Source organism: Leuciscus leuciscus, assembly GCF_965113295.1.
Source record: "Leuciscus leuciscus genome assembly, chromosome: 15".
Classification (NCBI taxonomy): Eukaryota; Metazoa; Chordata; class Actinopteri; order Cypriniformes; family Leuciscidae; genus Leuciscus; species Leuciscus leuciscus.
The window spans coordinates 27,985,343-28,004,034 of record NC_138739.1 but is presented as its reverse complement, the minus strand read 5'-3'; the positions used below and the strand labels follow the sequence as shown (position 1 = coordinate 28,004,034).

General features: G+C 38.3%; 1 protein-coding gene across 4 annotated transcripts in view; it reads left to right on the top strand.

Annotated features, from left to right (window-relative positions):
• The window catches only part of ncanb (neurocan b), a 133,086-nt gene that overhangs the window by 4,221 nt on the left and 110,173 nt on the right, over window positions 1–18,692 (top strand). For 3 of the 4 annotated variants that reach the window (XR_014197885.1, XM_082138811.1, XM_082138810.1), the window contains exon 1: window positions 7,588–7,840. The exons of the other annotated variant lie outside the window; for it this stretch is intronic. Coding sequence is in view for 2 of the 3 variants with exons in the window: in XM_082138811.1 (XP_081994937.1) it covers window positions 7,782–7,840 (59 nt within the window). In the remaining variant the exon portion in view is untranslated. Of the gene's footprint in view, window positions 1–7,587; window positions 7,841–18,692 lie in introns of those variants that run through there. 4 annotated transcript variants of the gene reach the window in all.

The window sequence follows — 18,692 nt, the reverse complement described above, 5'->3', positions numbered from 1 at the left end:
CCCTCACACATAATAGGGTGATTCGGTGAAAATTGTATTTTTTCCCTCTTTTTTTAACCCTGCGCTTGTGAAATGTCAGCCTGACAGTTGTCGGATTGCTTTCATTGGATGATAAACTGTAAACCATGAAATCCTCACTCGCTCAGGTATCGCTCTTGGCGACAATGTGAATCTGAACCTCATGAAATTTCTTTCCAGATGTCCTATCGCTGCTTACTGCGATCCCTTTTTATTTGCCAAAGTCCGTTCAGCCGTTGAGGTATCTGTTAGGTTTACTTAGATTAAAGGTGTATTGAAGGGTTAAAACAAGCCAAGCTTTATCGACAGCATCTTTGGCTTGCCGTTGGTCGCAGCAGACAATTTCAAATCATCCAAACAAGCAAATAATTGGTTACTGTTCTGGATGAATTAACATCACGGTGATTTTCATTCAATCCAATTTAATTCACATTTATTTGTGTAGCGCTTTTCACAATACACATCATTTCAAAGCAGCTTTACAGAAAGTGCATGAGTCCATATTACAATTTAGAGTGATCTGTTATCAGAGGTAACAGATAACAGATTATTATGCAAATAAAATTAAATAAAAAACTGTTTTTTAATGGTCATCACAGAAGTTTTGCATGGAAAAATTGCATATAACTTTGCATAGACCGGTTAGTAAGTGATTTTATGACACGAAACTCTAGAGATGCACTGATATTAATATTCTGACTGTACCAATACCAATAATTATTTTATTTTATTATTTTATTTGATGGCCAATAACTAATAAATAGCTGATATTTTTGTATAAGGTGATTAAACTAAAATCATTCATTTAAAATGCTAAAAATGAATGTAAGCACCAGAGCATTTATAATATACTGTGTCTGTGTGACAACTGAATATTCAGGATCTTCTGATAAATAAAAATAATGGTACCGATGTACTTTGCATCCAGATGGATAATGTTTTTAAACGGCGTATTTTACCGCTTATCCTGGTGCAATGCTTTGCTTTATAGACTTCCATTGTAAGTGTATTACTGCAAACATGGCTTTTGTTTGTTTGTTTGTTAGAAACTGAGGGATGAATCTTAATTCTTCTAACAGCATCTGTTCCATTAGAGCTTGACTTGTATTAAACCTGGAACATTCCGTTAACAAGTATGACACAAGAAGGGATAATTTGAGATGAAATCTCTTTCTGTCTTTTTATAGATAAGCAATGTTTCCCTTAGGCAGGAAGTAATAGTACATCTGGTTGCATCTCCATCAAGAAAGCATAGCAACAGACATGTTCTTTTTTAGATCGCAAAGCTCCGTATGGATTGGGAGCTCGTCTGTGCGACGCTGAACATGTTGTTAACAAAGTGCATCTTACATGATTTACTACATCCCTGCTTTCACTCCTCATGCTGAAGAATCTAACGAAGCTAGAAAGGATGTTTATGACGGGTATTTATGTTCGTAAATGGCTGTAGGCGTATATGTTTTATTTCTATTATTTGTAATTGTGTGTTTGCTTGCGGTGAGAGTGTGCATGTGTGTTTATATTTGGTGGAATTAAGCTTTGCCCTCTGTGTAACACAACTCAGCCCAAGGACACTCTTTTGATCCCAACGTTGTCTCGGCCTGGAGGTAAGGAAGAGAATTTATGAAGCCTGATGGGTTAAATCTGCCAATTATGATTTCTTAGGCCAACATCCACCCACATGGTTTGGCTTTTCCATCTGCTGTGAGGCCTGGATGTATTCTGTATTATATATTCAGTGTGCTGCATTGTGTCGGCATTGAAGATAATGGTTGATTATTATGTCCTGATCCAAGAAAACAGAAAATAAAGTAAAACTGATTTTTGGATCAGGACATAATAAACAAATTATCTTTAATGCTTATCTTTAATCTGTAATCTTTAAAGTAATACAGATGTCATCATTTACTCCCCCTCAAGTTGTCCTCTATGATTTTATTTATTCGGTTTATTTGTGTGCCCACGCTGTTCTTTTCCATATAATGAAAACATTAAACTGTCAAGCAAGCTGCAAAAAGCACAAAGTATACCACCATAAAAGTGTATTGGTTATCAGGAGGTATTAAAGATTTCTTATTTATTAATATCAAGTCATGAAATCTAATGCCACCATTCATATTCCGTATATAGGCAACATAAATAAAACTTGTTCTTCAATGACACAACGCAGCTTTGATAAAGGTTAAAGTCTTGGCAAGGTTAACACTGTGAGCACATCACGCCGCCTTTGTTTCTGTTGTTTATTTGTTTTTAATGTTTGTGCTGGGGGATACTGTCACTCAGATAGTTGTGTGGCGATGACAGTTAAATATACTTCCTGAGGTTGTTTTCAAACCAGCAATATTTCTGGTGTTTATTTTGATCATGTGCTTACCTGAATTATAGACTGACACAGTGATTATGATAGACTGACGGACTATAACAACAGTAAGGATGACAAGCTGCTGCTTTTGCATCTATTTTTATGAAGATTGTCAGCAATAGAGTTGATAAATGTAATATGCTGAAGCAAACGGGCGGGTGAGGTAGAATACAGTTAAAACATGACATGAACATGAAGTTTTTATTCCTCAACCCAAATCTAATCTCAATTCATGGATTAGTCTTGACATATTGGACACAATACAAATCGTTACATTTAAACTGAGCTTTGTTGTGTTTATTTAAAGAGATATTTCATGAAAAAAAAATGAAAAAAAAAGAGTGTAAAAATAACCATAGACCGGTGTTTAATTTATGGTATTTAAATACAATTAAAATACTTAAATAAAAGTAATAAATAAATAAAAATTATAACAATCTCATAATCTACTGTTATAATCTACTTTGAAAAAAATGTCACTAAGAAGCTAGTAAATTTCACAAAAAATTAAAGAAACATTAGTGCTATCAACTCGATTAATCGCATTTAACATAGACGTTTTTGTCTATATAATATGTGTGTGTATATATATATTATTTTATTTATAGATATTATATATGTGTGTGTGTGCGTGTCTGTATATACATATAAATATATAAAGAAATATATAAAGAAATATATATATATATATATATATATATATATATATATGTGTGTGTGTGTTTTTGTATAGTATACACACACACCCATATAAATATATAAATATAATAATATATATACACATATATTATATAATCAAAAACTTTTGTTAGATGCGATTAATCGCAATTAATCGTTTTGACAGTACTAATGTTTTCTTGTAAAATGTACTAAAATAAACGTTTTATTTACTTTACAGTGTACTGTTAGGTTTTATTTATTTCAATCATTGTCCAATGCCTCATGAAAGCCATAATGGCTTTAGATTTGCATGACTGGCACATTATTACATGTACTTACCTGCTTTGGAGTCTGTGTAATTGCTAATTAGGCAGAATGGTAATAAGTTGTATGTCTTTTGACATTATGCCTCTTGACATTGGGAATACTTTCATTTATAATGCTCTGCTTATGTGTTGAGGGGAATTTTTAATATGTTCGCCTGTAGATTTCTTTTAGTGCTGCACAGAGGAGCGCAATTACGAGTGGTCTATATAGGTATGCAATTAAAAATCCAATAGGCACATCTCGCACGCCGAATCATCCAAAATGCAAGCCAAAGGCAAGCTGTAATTTCTCACCGCTGTAGTGTGTTTATCATTTACACCCGACGAGTCTCCGCATTTCACCCTCATCAATTATGGATCAGCTGGGCCCCCCATCCAAGCAGCTTCATTTCATTCTCATTAGGATCTTGTGCTGACACTCTTCTTTTCTCCACGCTCCGTGGCTTCTCCGTGGCTCCCATAAAGGTCTTTAACCAGGCAGGCATCATTACCAAGCTTTGTTCCCCTATCCTCCCCCTTCGAGCCGATGGCAAGTGACCAAGATGAGATGGGCGACCATCGTTAAGTGCTTGTGTCAGTGGTTTCTGGGTCAAAGAGCCGTGCGGTAGACCTGGCCCCATGCCAGAGTCAAGTCAACCCCCGCCAACCACAATGGTAGTGGCTGTGGACAAAGGTAAAGCTGTAGAACTGTAGATTTGCGGTTTCCCGACACTGTCGACAGTGGATAAATGGATTAAAGGGAAAATGAATGGATTTACAATCAATCAGAAATGTCCACAGTTCAGACTCTAAAACTCTGAAAGTATTCAAGCACAAATTTGTAAATAAGGCTTTTTTTTTATTCAGGGGCCCTATAGACACAGTATAAAAATGCTTATTTTTAATTTAATTTAATTTAAATTTTATAACAATATTATTGCCCTATGGGGCACCCCAAAATAAAAACACTTGATTTCTAATTTAATTAAAATGTTATAACAATATTATTGCCCTATGGGGCACCCCAAAATAAAAACACTTGATTTTTCATTTTATTATTTTATTTTATGTCTTGGATTTGTTTAATGCTACCATGTCCATATATGTTTTATGTATCTGTTCACAGACCCCCTGCAGCTTCTTAGACCCGCAGGGTTTTCCTATTTATTGACTGAAAGCTCTTCTGTCCCCATGTTGAGAGGAATAGTGAGTAAGGTTTAGAGGCGTTGTGTGGGCTGTGTGAACATGATGGTTATTGTAGTTCTACCAAAAAGACTCGGGAGGATTCTCGTATGAATGGATTTTATTTTGTAAAATGATTTTACAGACTAAATAAATAAATAAACCCTCAACGAGCTCCATCTCAATGTTCTTTGGCGTAGGCCCCGTCCTTCGTCCAGGTCTGGAAGTTAACTGGTAGGTCCTGCCTGATGATAGAGGCAGGGGCGGAGCCTACATCCTGGTGGTGGTGGGGAGGATGGAGGGGAACTTCGCTACGACACCTACAGGCAGCAAAATAGGAGGGTAAGATCAGTCTTTTTATATTTGATGTCAAGCTGTAATTGGCTGCGCGAAATTATAAATCAATGACGTGGCAGTGGAGTCTTTCTGGTAGAACTTACGCTTACGCTTTCATTTCTAGACTAAATATGAGCATGCATTTACTCCTCTCTCTTGCACAAAAACAGATTCAGTATTCCTCAAAATGAACAAAAAGAGTGAAATGAAACTCAGTATACTACGCAAACCTGCAATAATAAAATTTATCCTGCGTCCTATTCTTCTGCACAGCTGAAAGGTTTATTTGAGCTGCGCCCTCTATTGTACAGCTGTGAATTTGCATTTCCTATTGAAGTAACTTTGCATTTGCCAAAAATATAACTCTTTTTTTTCTTTTCTTTTTTTATTTAAAAACAAACAAGCAAGCCCAGCCCAGGGGAGAAAAAGAAATGCAAAAGTAATGCAACATTACTTTTCATTAAAAGTAACTTTTACGCAATTAGTTACTTTTTTAGGGTATAATGCAATATTGTAATGCATTACTTTTAAAAGTAACTTTTCCAAATGTAACTTTTGGTTATCGCGGGGTCCCCCAACATGCGGGCCCATCCCTGCATGCCTGTCCGCTACTCCGCTGCCCATATAAGTCACATTGCATTAAAGCATCTGCGAAAATGAATAAAATATTCAGAGCACATTTTAACACATTGTGTTTCCGCATTGTTTTCTTCAAGCATCATATTCTGCTTTGTAGCAGTTATTAAATACATATAATTCCACAGATAAAGGCAATGCCAAGTCTGTGCTTCTTTTTGATTGGTTTCATCTTGTTCACTGCCTAACAAAGTGCTATTTTCCTCAGAGATGTTCTTGTTACGGCTTGGAGAAATCAGATTTGCGGTAATGATGGAGAGGAAAATGAGGAAATTGTCGGTAAGAAAGAAATTATATTAAAATAGTGATTATATTGAAAATTGTCCATATTGTGTGTGCTGTTGTTTTTTTGGACGGACACTGCGAGTCCTTTGTTCATTGACCGTCAAGTTGTCAGCTGTTTAAATAATGGATTTGTGTGGCAGTATGTATTACGCTTAAGCCAACGTCCCTTGACAATACCGTTTTGAGGGAGTCTGGAACAATAGGGCTTTTTTTTTTTTTTGGAGACTATCTGTTATGTTTATGTCACCTGGGTATCTTCTCCCCATGCAGTTAGTCAGCAAAATCTAATTTCTCCTGTTCATTTTTGGTTTACTATAGTAACGGACAGCCATTATGAAGCCAATTAGCCTACTGTTTTAAATCCACACCATTCCCTTCAAAGAGCCCTGCTGCCAAGATTATATTTAGCTTATGATTGGCATTTATTCAAACATTCTGTATAAGAAATAATCTCTTTTCAATGAAGTATAATGGTTATTGTGTCCCTAATGTACGCTAATGATCAGCTCCAACATTTGAGGGCTTTAAAGCAAAAAAGAGTGTGTGTTTTTTCCACCATAGACTGGGCAGGGAAAGCTGTTCATTATGGGATGCAGCATCACAACAGGAACACTGAGCAGAGGCTTTGTGGTTGGTTGTGATTTGTTTACACAGTAACATCTGTAATCGAATGACAGTGATAAATGTGAGGAACGACTGAACTGGGGGTAGTGTTAAGTGAGCGGGCTTCTTGTGGGTCGGGTGAAATGTGTGTCAGTGGACCACAGCGTGGCCCCTAGGAACAGATTTGCAGCATCTCGAGGGACATCATTATTCTGTCATAAAACAGGGGGCAGGTCAGGTTTTTCAGAGCTTTTTCTAAAGGCACCTCGTGACGCTGAAATGATTTATTCATCTGCAAACAGAAGAATTGGTAGATGGGTCGGACTCGGCATACAAAGAACGGCTATTCGTGTGGACATTTGTCAAATCAGGGACAATGGAAAGATAATCTGGCTGATGCAATAAATATACACTTAAAATGTGCAAAGGAACCAAGTTGGCAATAGAAATGATTAAAATGAACTTATAACAACAATACAAATTATATAGGTTTATATAACCCTATGTATAAAAATAGCCATTTTTAGGTGAATTTGGACATATCTTGGAAATGTATACAGTTTTTAAATCTGATTTGATCACATTACGATAAATGTTTAAACATAGAGAAGATATGTGATAAACGCTAAAGTTTAGAAGAATTTTTTTTATTATCATACAGTATTTTGGCGATGTTGCTATGGTTACATCGAACGCATTTCGGCGTACTACTACACTGTAAAAAAAGCTCCTGCCTTAAAAAATTTGTTTTAAGTACAATCAACTTGTATGTTTAAGTCATTTCAACTTAAATTACTGAAATAAACTGAAATAAAAAATGGGTTAAATCTTGTATAACTTATGAAAAAAGGTGAAAATTACTCAACTTATTTTGATGCGTAAAAGCAAAGTAAAAACATATGTTGTCATAACTTATTGCTTTTTTGGGGATTCAAATAATTTGAGTCAGATCAACCCACCAAATTCTTCATATTTTGCAGCCTGTAAAACAAATCTGCCCAATCAAATAACCAAACAAAGGACGGAATCGCTGATATATTGTGCAAAATATTATCCATCCCCCACCGAAGTCCACAGAGAATTGTCTATACCATCTAACGCACTCTCTTGCCTCAGCATCTGCTCCGTTCTCTTTGGTGAGGTGAGGGGGGAAACGCTCTGAGCCTCCGCACGCGCTTTTGTTCAGTGTCTCCTCGCGACCGGCGAAGTGCGCGCCGTTTCGAGCTCTTCTCTGCGCGAGCGCAGCACGAGACGCAGGCTGAGGAGAAATATCGAAATATTCTGAATGATTTTAACCAAGGAGTCCATTTCAACACATTTGTGAGACTAAACAGATTTATACATTTTTGAATGGTTTACCTCAACGGCTGTTATCACCTACTCTGCTGTATCTGATGCGACGCGGCATTCCTCTGGACTGTCTGAGGCGACGACGCGCTTTACTTCAGAGAAGGTGAGAACAAGAGATATTATTATGATTGCGTCTTATTATAAATGTATAATGTGGTGTAGGATGTTTTGTTGTGTTCAGGAAAACCCTTGCCTAGCGCAATAACCTCAGTGAGGACAGTCAAGAGGACAAAACCAGGAGTAGGCTACTAAGATATTGAACGGCTGTTCAGTGCAGAAGTCTATTGATGAGCAATGTTTTTATTGACATTATTTGTATTCTGGTCAGATATAAAGTATATGAAAAGTAGAGCGCTATATAATGTTTAAAATCTATTTTTTGTTCTGTTCTCTGACAGTTAATCACTTATCTTCTCAAATAGCCTATTAAGTGATTTGGAAAGTACTAGTATGATTAAATTAGACTTTTTTTATATATCTACATTACTCTATAGTGACATTACAAGTGCCTGAATGTTCATATGTGGGTATGGGGAAAACAGGACAAGTGACTCATTTTCCTTGCCTTGATATAACCCCCCACCTGCAAGCTGTCATTTGCTGCAATGCCTTGATGTGAAGTGCTTGAAAGAAATCCCATCATAAAACAGCGAGTGAGAACTTTGGGATAGAAAGGGACCCCGCATTGTTTTTCTCATTTGCAGAGTGTCAGCTGGGTGCTGTTTAAAGCTGACAAGTGCTGAGCGCTGCCAGTCTTGTGCCCGCCTCGAACGACAGCGTGTAGCTGGTGGGAGAGGAAGACAGACCCGAATTTCCCTTGGCATTCTGTCATGACTGTCTCTGTTGTCTCTGTTCGGTCTGAACCGCTGAGTCTCTACCTGACGGAGCTCTCCAGGTGTTTCTTGCATCAGTCTGCAACAAGTCTTGATGCTGACGAGAGAAAAGTACAGCAGAGTGACTTTTGAATGTGAAGATGTGTGTTATTTGTCAAAGAGCATCAGAAATAGAAAGTGGTGCAAGTTGTGGCTCCAGGTGCCCTGGGGAAATTTCAGGCAGCTGTTTTGCAGCAAATTGGTTGCTGTGTGGTAAGGTTTTTAGATAGCATTACTCTCTTCTCTTCTCTTCTCTTCTCTTCTCTTCTCTTCTCTTCTCTTCTCTTCTCTTCTCTTCTCTTCTCTTCTCTTCCCTTCCCTTCCCTTCCCTTCTTGAACTCATATACCATATACCCTATGGGGTGTTCATAATGGCAATGGTTTGCATCAACATTTTGGTTGAGAGTTGCCAATTTTAGCATTAGTCTATCCCTATTTTTAATTCACCAAATAAACATATGGGTGTCTGTTGAGGCTATGTCACTAAACACACACCCTGTCACCCTCAAGCAACCCTGTACTGGTTGCATCTATATCAGGGTGAGTGCGCCGATACGGCGCTTTCAGGCTCAAAGACCTTTCTTTCCAAAACGAAGTCCCAGTGGAGCAGCGCAGGCTTGCCAAACCAAGCAGCCTTTCATGTTGGCTTCAGAACCTCAGTATATCTCCTTGGGGCATCCATTCTGCTCTTTATCTGAGCGCCCTCTTCTTCTCCCTGTATATTCCTAAATGCCAGCGGAACACCTCTGAGCATGTTGTCTCTTGAAGAAAAAAGTGGAAATTGCCTTGGAGCGCAACCGTTTTGGCGTCGGGTGACTTTTAGAGGGCACTTGATTGATTCTCACATTTTAATAATTGGCGTTTCCGCTCGACTGCGTAGTTTAGTGCCAACAATCATACGGTATTGGGGGGGGGGAGGGAGGGTGGGGGGTGGGTGGGGGGGGAGGAAGCTGCGCTGACAGGTGGAATTGAAATTGTACTTGAATAGCATCCAGACAGTTAAATGCCTTTGAATTTCTGGAGATAATGTCCTTGTCGTAAATTAGCATGCTCCATACTTAATGGACCAAATCTACTAAAATTACTCAGGAAATTGCAATTTAGGGAAACTTCATGCTAGTTTGTTGTTCCTGCACAAGTCACCTCGAAGAATGCCGACTACAATTATTTTTTTGTGACGAAGACGTGACAAAGGCTGTGTTTAATTATGCAAAGTTGGCAGTCTGTAAATGTCTTAATTTATGCCCGCACTTATCCAGGTTGGTGTTTCACAGTGTGTGCACACGCTCTCTTGATTGACAGCTGACAAGAAAGAGTAGCTGTGTCTAATCCCATGAGCCAGAGGAACCGGTTGGCAGCTGCTGTCTCTACTACATGTGTCAGCTGCCAATCCGCCTTCACCCAAAGCTTGAATATTTATCGGCGCCCAGACCTGGAATACATTATTCAGAACGGGCATTTGCCTTCTTAAACACCTTAAATGAATCATGACACTTGGGTCTGTGTTTTGGTGGATTCTAAATGGGACTGTACGGGTTTAACTTTGCAGAGGGAAAAGAAAAGATTCATTTTAATTTCTTTTCAGCATTAATTCTTTTTCTCTCTTGAATAGATTCCATTTGGCCCGCAGGTCCGCTCAGACAAAAACACACTACCTTGCGGTTTAAAGATTCATTTAGAAAATGTTTTATCGCTTACCCTGAGAGGTCCAGAAGGAAAAGAAGCCTGATAATTATGCCAGCAATTTGCACAGTGCTACTGGTGCTCTGTCCTCCTTGTTTCTTGTTATTTTTAACCTGTGTTTTCAGCACTGGACAGTTCCCAAGCTTTGGCCATTGTGAACACAGCAGCTGGTTGCTAATAAAATGAACAAGACCAGCAGCATAGCTGCAAATGATATTTGCTCCAAGAAGAAAATGTCCGGTTCCTCTTTGGGTTTGCATTCGGGATGACAGCAAAGCTGAGAAAAGACTGATGAGTGGTGGTTCACAGGACAAATGGCCTTGTGGCTCCAGCTGCATTCATCTTTGCCTCACAAGTGCTTGTTTTTTGGGGGGATTGTCAACATCCATGAGCTGAAGAGGTATGGGATCCATTGTAAAAAATTTTTCCATATTTTTTCGTCTTCTGTGGAACACAAAGTAAGATTTTTTTTTTTTTTTTTTTTTTTTTGCATAATGGGAGTCAATGGGGTCCAAAACAACATTGAACCCCATGGATTTTTATTGCAACTTCAAGCTAAAGAGGGGTGCATTTCCCATTCAATGAATTAATCGATGATGATGCATCGTTTTAGTAAAGGGATAGTTCACCTAAAGCATGCAAATATTTACTGCAAGACTGTTGCTGCAAATCAAGGCGGTTCGAAACAAGCAAATCCAATCGCTCTGTGTGGCTTGCTTTTATTAATCCTATTCTTATTCTCTTTGTCTATGCATTAGAAGCACCTCAGTAATCGTACAGCTACTGTATTCCTGGTTGCACCCCATCTTTCTGTTTCCATCAGGCTTCATAAATGTAATCTGCGCATGCCATAGCGTTCTGTCAGAGATTAGTTTGCCTTGACAATGAGGTTTTCTCCTTGCCAGATATTTCAATATATCATTCATTAACATGGAAATGACTTTTATAGAGGTTCAGATTGTGTCGTTGGGTTCATACTATTACGTAGTATGAGGAACAGTTCATTTTTTTCCAGTTATTGATTCCTTCTGCTTGATGAGAAACATGTTGACACACGTGAGCACATATTTGTTTCTCCGGCAATGAATTAAATGGGATAGATGTTTGTAGATTTATTAGATTTCAGTGCATGCAGATACAGTGCATTGTTCTGTAGTTTTTCACAGTAACTTGTGCAACCTCTCTTAAAAGGACAGTTCACCCAAAAATGAAAATGCATCATATTGTTCCTTTCTTTTGAGAAACACAAAATATGTTGTTCTCTCTCTTTTCCATGCAATTACAATGTGAAAATACCATAATACTAATTTTACTAGGGATGAAGCGATATGAAAATTTTGACTGATACGATACCGATAAATTGGTCGATAAAACGAAAACCAAATTTTTATATAATTTTGAGAGCCTGATTACAAAAACAGTCTCACCATTAAAAGCCATATCCCAAATAATCCATTATTTATAGGCTTTAATATATCGGCCATGTTCTCTTATCGGGCCGATAACGATAACAGTATCATGGAACATATATCGGCCAATAGCGATATGGTGGCTGATATATCATGGATCCCTAAATATTGCTATTTTAGTTACAATAACAGCACTGTTATAAACTACTGAGGAATTTGACTTTTTCCGCATTTAATGCTGGGTACACACCAAAAGATTTTTTACATCTTATAAGATTTTCAAAACATGAGGACAAAAAATCCTAGATATAACCGTTTTGCTCCTATAGTGTGTGGTGTGCCATGATGTGACAAAGACAGCACATCACACACGAACAGATTTTCAACCAGAGTCTTGACTGTGAACACAGGAAATCTCGCAAAATCTCGCGAGACTTCAGAATAAGCATGCCGGACGATATGCAGGAAGAAATTGCGCTGATACAACAATACTTGTTGGAATGATCAACAAGCTGATCCTCCGTTTCTGCTGTCCACATCAATTTCACTTTGTGCTTGCGCCATGACTGCGTTTGTTATGCTTCCGTCTTCCATCATCTCGCTTTCTGATTGGATATTGTTTCGTTTCACGTGATAATCTCCAGAGCGTGTGCGCGTTTGTCCTCGGGGTTCCCCCCACACATCAGGATTTCTGATTCGCGATCGGGGCGGCTCCGACGTTCTTCCGAGCAGGTTCGGACACTCTTAACACACCTCACACTAAGGGAAAATCTGATTAGATAATCTGTAGAACCATCAAGATAACCGGGACATAGCTAGGATTGTCGGAAGGGGGGAAATCGGCCCAAAATCAGCCCGATTATCTTTTGGTGTGTACCCAGCATTAGTGCTATAATCGGGTCCCCGGTGCATCTACCAACCCAGAAAACGTGAAAAGTGTCAACCCAGTAACTTTGTTTTGGTAAGCTTTTCTTACTTTCTTAAAAATAAGCCGATCAGATTTCGCTCCCCTTCTGGCGTAGGAAGGGGATCTTATTAAAATATTACACCCCTTAATCTGTTTCCTCCCACGGCACCGCCATTTGGTTTTCGCAAGTGACACCAGTGTAACCAGTTCTAATGTAATGGCAAAAGTTCAAGCAAAGCATGCCATCTGTCGCTCAGGCTTCATCCTTGTGGTATTTAGACCAAAAAATGTCACAGCTGTCTTATAAAGACCTCAGGGAACTGTGTCAACTTGTGACGTTAAACAGTTAAACGTGACGTTACATGCAAGTTGATAAGATGAATCAGTAACTCCACAAGAACTACATAAATGTATCCACTAACCATTCACCATCCACAACCTCTTCCTGAGTCTCTCCATAAGGCTTCACTCCGCTACTGGTGGTTATTTCTGAGATTTTGGATGAGTGAAATTCGCGTTTGTTATTGCTGGAGTATCCGAAGCTCGTGTAAAGGATCGGCTGTCTTCTGAACGGAGGTCGGGGAGCAGCAGCTCATTTGCATTTAAAGGGACACACACAAAAACGGGCAAATTTGACAAGCTATGATAAATGATCTGGGGGGTATTTTGAGCTGAAATTTCACAGACACATTCTTGGGACACCATAGATTTATACATCTTGTGATAATATGTCACCTTTAAGTGAACTATGCCTAAAGCAATGCTTAAGGGCCTGCTGAGCTGTATTAGATGATTGAGATGTGACAGTTGAGGAGTTTATGTCAAAACCTCTCTTGTCCTCCCTGTATCAGTTCACAGCTGGGATCAGCTGTTTTAGAAACAGTCTGTCCACCTTGACAACCTCGCCAGACTGAAACATACACCACTGACTGAACCTGAAAGTCTCAATTTGCTCAGTGCATCTCGGGTCAAAAGTTCCCACAGAGGTTTTTCTTCGCTTTTAGTGGGACGTAATGCGATTTTCCAATGCCACAGTTGAGCGGTTTAGCACAAAGGCACAAATTACAGCTTTTATAAGATTTGTGTGTTGCCTTACGTCAGAGTCAGAAACTATGACACGAGTCGTGCATGTAGAGTCATTTAGAAGCTTATGTTCATGCTTTCTCTACAGATGCCATGTTATTGAAGATGAAGTGTAAGATGGTGCTTTGGAATTGCAATTTCCTTCTAAAATATTACACTGTTATTAGTGATGTCATCGAAATCAACAGGCCTACGGTCTTACTCTAAAACAAAATTGTTCATATGCTACTCTTAAATATACAGGATGAAGGGGATTTGGCAGATTGGTCATTGACATATTGATGCCAGAGAGCCTTTTTGCACACTTTGAAGTGCACTTCTCATGCACTTCTAGTTCCCAACTTCAAAGAACCCACTTTAATGTCCTCACACGTATAATCATAATCCAAATAGCATTTAAGATGCATTTCAACCCACTTTTTTCATTTTCTGCTCCTTCAAAATGTGTTAGCATTATCTACAACCATTTATTCTCATTAGTTAATTCAGAGTGGCTTTCTTCAGTGCCCTTCTGAGTGTCTTTTACGTGTGCTCTACAAATGTAAAATATTAGAAAGAACCGGTCTCGGTCTCCACCGCTGGTGGGCTCTCTGCCATTTCTGGCCACCTCTGTGTAATTAACAGGCCCTGAAATTTATCTCTGTCTAAGTTTTAATTATCTAGAGCCGATACTTCGAACTCTTTGACTTTTCTTATGGCTCCTATGCCAAGTGTGCTTGACTATAGGGCAGGTGGGAATACTTTGTTTGCTCTTTTTTTTTTTTTTTTTTTATCGATCAGGGATGTTTATAACAGTAACTTCTTTAAATGTCAACCCTGTTACCATAATTTTGTATGGTAATTAATAAAAAAAAATTATATTCTTCCAAATAAGAACCTTGTAGTTTAACTATAACACAATATTATTATTGTTCTTGTTACTAAAATATAAGTTACAAGTTTAGATATGAAGTTTAGAAGAACTTAAACAAAATGTTTAAGTATTGCCTTTGCAATTAATTAAAATAAAATAAGTTGAAGTTGAAGTACTAAAATGACTAAAACTGAAAACCTTTATTTTTTTTAGCTAAATAGAAATATTTAAAATATAAAAAAGCAGTAGCACATACAAATTTAATCAACTAAAAATATAAAAATAAAAGTTAATTCAAAATATTAATTAATACTATTATAGGATGTGAGTAATACTAAAATAACACTGGCTTGAGAGGGTACAAAACAATTTATAAACCCCAAATATAGTTTATTTGTCTGATAGAATGTTTGTTTATAAATCTTCTAAAATTCATAGAATGACCGTTGAATACACTGAAGGCGGCCGCACACCGGACGCGCAGCTCAGCGCCGCGCCGCGCCACGTCTAGGACAACTCTCACCTGAAAATCCGATAACATCAGCAATTTTCTGATTTCTGTAAATAAATATAAAACTAAATGTATATTGCAGCACATGGTGAAGTCCGTATATACATTAACTACGATTTGAGACACATAAATGTAAATTTAATATAAAACTATGTAAATGGCGCTCTGTGGCGCGGCAGGATTTTGAACACGGTCCTGAGCCGCCGCGGACAGACGCCGAAAGGCGCCGCCGGTGTGTGTACTCTCATAGAGAATAATGTGTTCGAATTTAAAAGACGTAGCGCTGCGCGGCGCGCCGCCGAGCTGCGCGTCCGGTGTGCGACCCCCTTGACACTTGGATCACAGAAATGGAATGGAATTACCTTACATTTTACAAAGGCCTTTTTTATTTTCTAACATTTGTCAAAAACTCCACCAACCCTCCTGCAGTGCTAGATATTAATTCCACCTCATTTTCAGTGACCTTCATTGTTCTGACAGGAAGAGATGGGTCAGATCGTTCTTTTGTTTCTCCTTATACTGTGAAGCAATAGAAAGAACACTGATGAAGGTAATTAGTGCTTCTGGTTTGCTTGTCAGTCAGTTTCATACTGCATTAATGGCGGACTGATGAAGAAAATCCACTGCCCACACCTTCCTGTCAATCAATATGGAGGAATAATATCAGAGCCAATACCAATGCAGAACCACACATGGTGCTAAGCTGATGTACAATATGAATTGAACATTTAAATGCCTTTTTCTCATTACTCAATCAGTGTTTAACATCAAGTACTTTGTTTAGAGGAATATTCTGGGTTCAAAACAAATGAAACTCAACCGAAAGCAAAAATCTTGTTACATTGAGGCACTTACAATAGAAGTGAATGGGGACAATGTTTTGAGAATTTGAAGCTTATAATTTTATAAATGTGCTTACATTTATTCTTCTGTTAAAACTTGTGTATTATTTGAGCTATAAAGCTGTCGAAATAGTTTTTTCACAAATAATTTAAGGCTTAACGCCATTGCCAATGGCAACAAAGTGTAAAATTGGATATAACTTTACATAGAAAAGATTAGTAAGGGATTGTAAGAATCATTCTTTGTGTGTTGTGGCTGTACTATTGAAACAGTGATTATTTTAGTGTGTATTGATTGGCCCCATTCTCTTCCATTGTAACTGCCTCTTTGTGAAGGTACAGTTACATTATCGAAATTTCAGCGAATTTACGCAGACAAAAAAGTCTATTGTCTATTGTCAGTGGTGTAGCGACGTATGTCTCTTTCAAACCAAGCAGCTTTCTGTTGGTCAGTGTTGCATTTGCATGATCAACTTGCAAAATCTGCGTGGGGAAATCTTTCGCCCTCGCGCGAAATTCCAGATTGTGTGGATTGCTACTGAAATAATTTGATTTCGCCCATGAAAATTCATAGAAATGTGACCAAACCTGGATAAAGGGATGGAATACATTTTTGTGGTAATCAACATATGCCGCACCACTGCAGGATGCTTCTATTATGATGTGCTCTCTTTTGTTGTTTGTTGATGAGTGATAATTTATTATAGCATCTTCAGTGCAGCAAAGAAACAGATTCATCTCTTTCTGGTCGTGATGAGAAGGTCAGAATGTTGCTTTGGGGAGTTTAGCGTCTGAAATGCAATCACGCCGCTTGATTACACTGGCATTCATCATCACCGCACAAAACTACTGTCCCTGTTCTCGTCTTGCAATCAAAGACGTCTCTTCATACAGTAGGGGCTACATTCATAAAGGCCTGGTCTTGTAGATGGACCACTGGAATGACTTCTGTGAAGTAATTAACCATACTTATGACAACTAGCACGAATGGGGATTTTAACGAGTAGTGCGGCGATAGTAAAAGTCGAAGCTGAATGAGCTTTTAGTGAATCAAAAACATATAGGCTGTGTCCGAAATCGCCTCCTATTCCCTCATTCACTATTCCCTACATTACTCCACTAATATAGTTCACTTGAAGGAGTGAATGAAAACGCGTGAGTGATTTCGGACACTGAGTGCGCCTCTTTTGCATCGTGTGTGCTGGCTGTTTAATAATTATTTGAAACTTGTAAACTGGCAGCTCCAGTAGTAAGATAAAAAGATTGAACTCTGTCATGGAAACTATGTATAAACCTTAATTAAACAATTTAATAATCAATTAAAAAGGAATTTATACCTGTATGATATTACGCTGTAGCCACATTGGACCAGCGGTTTGGAAAACGGATGAATGGATGTGAGCGCCATCTATTGGTCAGACAAGGGGATTAATTCGGCACACAATGCATTATGGGTATTATCTAGCCGTTGAGCATCCATTGGTTGTATTCTCGTTATTGCAGTGCATTGTGGGATTGAATGAGTGCACTCGATAAAGTCCACTATGGTTTCAGACACCACTACTAATGGCTGTCCCCTCAAATAGTGCCCTATTTAACAGTATGGGGGGGATTTCGGACACAGCCACAGTTTAACCAGTGTAGTCTGATTCACAAACAAATGACTCTTTTGAGCTCTTCCTTTTTTGTGAATCAAAACCATACAGTGCCACCACTGTAGTCTTGTTCATAAATGAATGACTGTTATGAGCTGCTTATTTTTAATAAATTAAGGACTTACAACTCAACCAGTGTAGTTTGATGTACAATCGAATTAATCTTATGCAAACAGTGCATTTTTATTCACAAACAACTGACTTATGAGCAGGTTCTTTTCAGTGAGTCAAAAACACAGTGTAGTCCGATTCACGAAACAAATCATGAGCCGATGACAAAACAAATGACTCTTTTGAGCCACTTATTTTTAGTGAATCAGAAACATACAGTGCATAATCTGATTCACAAAAGAATGACTCTTATGAGCTGCTTATTTTTAGTGAATCAAAGACATTTTGCTCAACCAGTGTAGTTTGATACACAAACAAATGTCTCTTATGCAATCAGTGTATTCCAATTAACAAACAAATGCTCACTTGAGGCAGCTTTTTTTAGTGAGTCAAAAACAGTGTAATCTGATTCATGAACAAATTACTCATATGAGCTGCTTATTTTTATTGAACTGAAGACATACAGCTCAACAACTGTAGTTCGATGCACAAACAAATCAATCTTATGCAAAGAGTGCAGTTTGATTCACAAACAAATGACTTTTATGAGCCAGTTATTTTTAGCAAGTTAAAAATATACAGCGTGAACCATGTAGTCTGATTCATGAGACATATTCTGTTTATTTAAAAGCAAATTAAACATTAAATGTTTGGTGATGTTGTACTCATCCTTGCTTTAAAGCTGCCGTCGGCAACATTTTTTTGATCATATTCAGTGTAATCGACACTATAATTCGACAGAACAACATAAATAAGGTGGTTTTAGAAAAAAACCCGAGCTTCTAACTCCACCTGGAGCGTGTTATTTGTTTTGCAAAAATCCAGCGCTCCCGCTTCATATGGTCCAATCAGCGCAGGGGGGTGTGAGATCTGACTGTCAATCACAGGTCGTGCACACGCCACAGATCCCCCCTCACTCGCGCACGTTAATATCACATGCACACGCCACGCCTAAAGTTCGCCTGGAGATTGCATGAAGCGTGATGGCGGAGAGAAAATCTACTAACAAGCTTCCAATTCCTCGGTTAT